At 51.6% G+C, this 1,980-nt stretch overlaps 1 protein-coding gene across 1 annotated transcript; it reads right to left on the bottom strand.

Moving 5' to 3' along the window:
• Window positions 1-84: 84 nt before the first annotated feature.
• On the bottom strand, window positions 85-1,487 carry LOC125554335 (probable acylpyruvase FAHD2, mitochondrial; the record flags this gene model as incomplete). The annotated part of the gene is given in 3 exon segments (XM_048717907.1): window positions 85-137; window positions 929-1,103; window positions 1,243-1,487. Coding segments are annotated over 3 exon segments (333 nt in total), but the record flags the coding sequence as incomplete, so codon positions are not given.
• Window positions 1,488-1,980: the final 493 nt, after the last annotated feature.

Genomic DNA, 1,980 nt, shown 5'->3' with positions numbered 1-1,980 from the left:
CACCAGGAAATAGCAGATGGCACGAACCAACAATAAACAGCAGCTAGAATAACACCAAAGGAAACTACAAGTGTTAGTGCACACCTTAGCTACAGACTGAAGGTCCCTTGCTGTCATGTCCAAAGCAAGAGCATAACCTGAAAAATGGATATGGAAGCAATTATGTCAAATTTATCATATCACTAGTGAAAAACCTAAATTTATCGCCTCAAACATTTCATGCTCTCTACATTGACAAGAAACACATGGATAGAGTGACCCCAACCTGCTCATTTTTCAGATGGAAAGAGGAGAAACTCACTCAGGACTACACCAAACAAGACTATCCATGAGTATTTGAGTATTTGTATTTCAGAAAGAGAATACATCCAGGACATGAAAATGCGATTAGATAAGGAAATTAATGTGCTAATAAGTTATTGTCATCTGCCTGACCATGACAATCGGCAAAATAGGCATTGCATAAGCATGTTGACCAAGCAAAACAGATTTCCTATTCCAAACTCCACATTTGCATTTCCAACCGAGCTTATCGAATACGAAGAATTAGTACGGAGTAATTATCTGGAATTCCTAAGTCATTGCCTCACTCTGCTTACTTAATTTACCAAACTGATGCTATTGTCGAACTGAAGCTCCAACATACATTTGCAGCATGGGGAATATCCTAATTAATTTTCAATCAAACAAAATGATATCAATTGCCACCAAATTCTGCAATTACAGCATCAGGGTGAATTCTGTCGACCAACAAGGGAATGCAGAACGGACATCTGATCAGTATCAGAGTGAATTGTCCCTGACCTACTGCCCTGTCTGATAATTTCCTCAGATCAATTGTCGAGTGAAACACGGTTGTTAAGAATGGCAGGTAATCGCGTAGGGGGAGGCAGAGGCGGGGCACCCGGTAACTGCAGCCCCTGGTTACCTCCGACGAAGTCCATGGCGGAGGCCTCGGGCACGTCGCGCGCGCGCCGTGAGATGACGACGGCGAGCTCGACCTCGTGGTGCAGCGACTCGAGCGGCTCGGGCACCTCGACGGCGGCGGTGGCTACGCCCGCGTGGAGGAACGACGAGGTCGGCTTGAGGAACAGCACCGGCTCCTGCAACGAGAGCCGCGACGCGCACGCCGCATCAGAGACCGCGCGGGAAGAAGAAGAAGAAGAAGAAGAAGAAGAAGAAGAAGAAGAGGAAGGGCGCCTCGGGATCGGAGGGGGGTCGGTCAGGAAGGGGGGCGTGGACCTTGGGGACGGGGTTGCCGAGCTCCTTGGCGTGGGCGACGTAGTTCCGCCCGACCCCGACGATCTTCGTGCTCGCCGCGAGGAGCCTCTGCGCCGCCGCCGCCATGGCCGGAAGAGCTGCGACTTGGGAGCTGGGGATGGGGCACGACCTCGACTGGAGGTGGTAGACGACCCGAAGCAAAGGACTGCTCAGCGGAAGGCTCCGTGACAAACGAGACGAATGGGTCCAGATTAGACAGAGGAGGCCCATACGAGGGGAGCTCCTGGGCCTCGGCCCTTCTACATACATCTCAAAACGACGAAACCACTAATTAAGGGCCGTGACAAACGAGACGAATGGGTCCAGATGTCAGGTTAAGCGGTGAGGTGGTGCCGATGGGAGCAAGGAAAAGGTTGGTAAGCCAAGATGGGACAATCAATGTTCATGGACATCCTAGTGTGCCTATACAGCCGGGTACCGTGGCAGGAAAAGTATTGCAGTCGAGGCTGCTCCTTCAACACATGTTGCTGCTACTTGTACACCGGGTAAGAACCCAATTGTCAAGAGAAGGCGCCAGGGGGAAGGAGAAGACGAAGATGTAGAGGACCCAATGAATGAGGCGGCATCCCAGATGGATGGCCGCCAAGCCCAATGAGAACCTTGTGCTGGAACTGCCGCGGGATTGGCGACCCCGCGACAGTCCGTGAGCTCCGGGAGCTCATTCAGGAGTGTGCACCGTCGGTGGTTTGCATTGTGGAA

This window comes from Triticum urartu, chromosome 4 (assembly GCF_003073215.2).
Source record: "Triticum urartu cultivar G1812 chromosome 4, Tu2.1, whole genome shotgun sequence".
NCBI lineage: Eukaryota > Viridiplantae > Streptophyta > Magnoliopsida > Poales > Poaceae > Triticum > Triticum urartu.
Note: the sequence above shows the minus strand (reverse complement) of the source record. Positions and strands in the feature narration are given on the sequence as shown.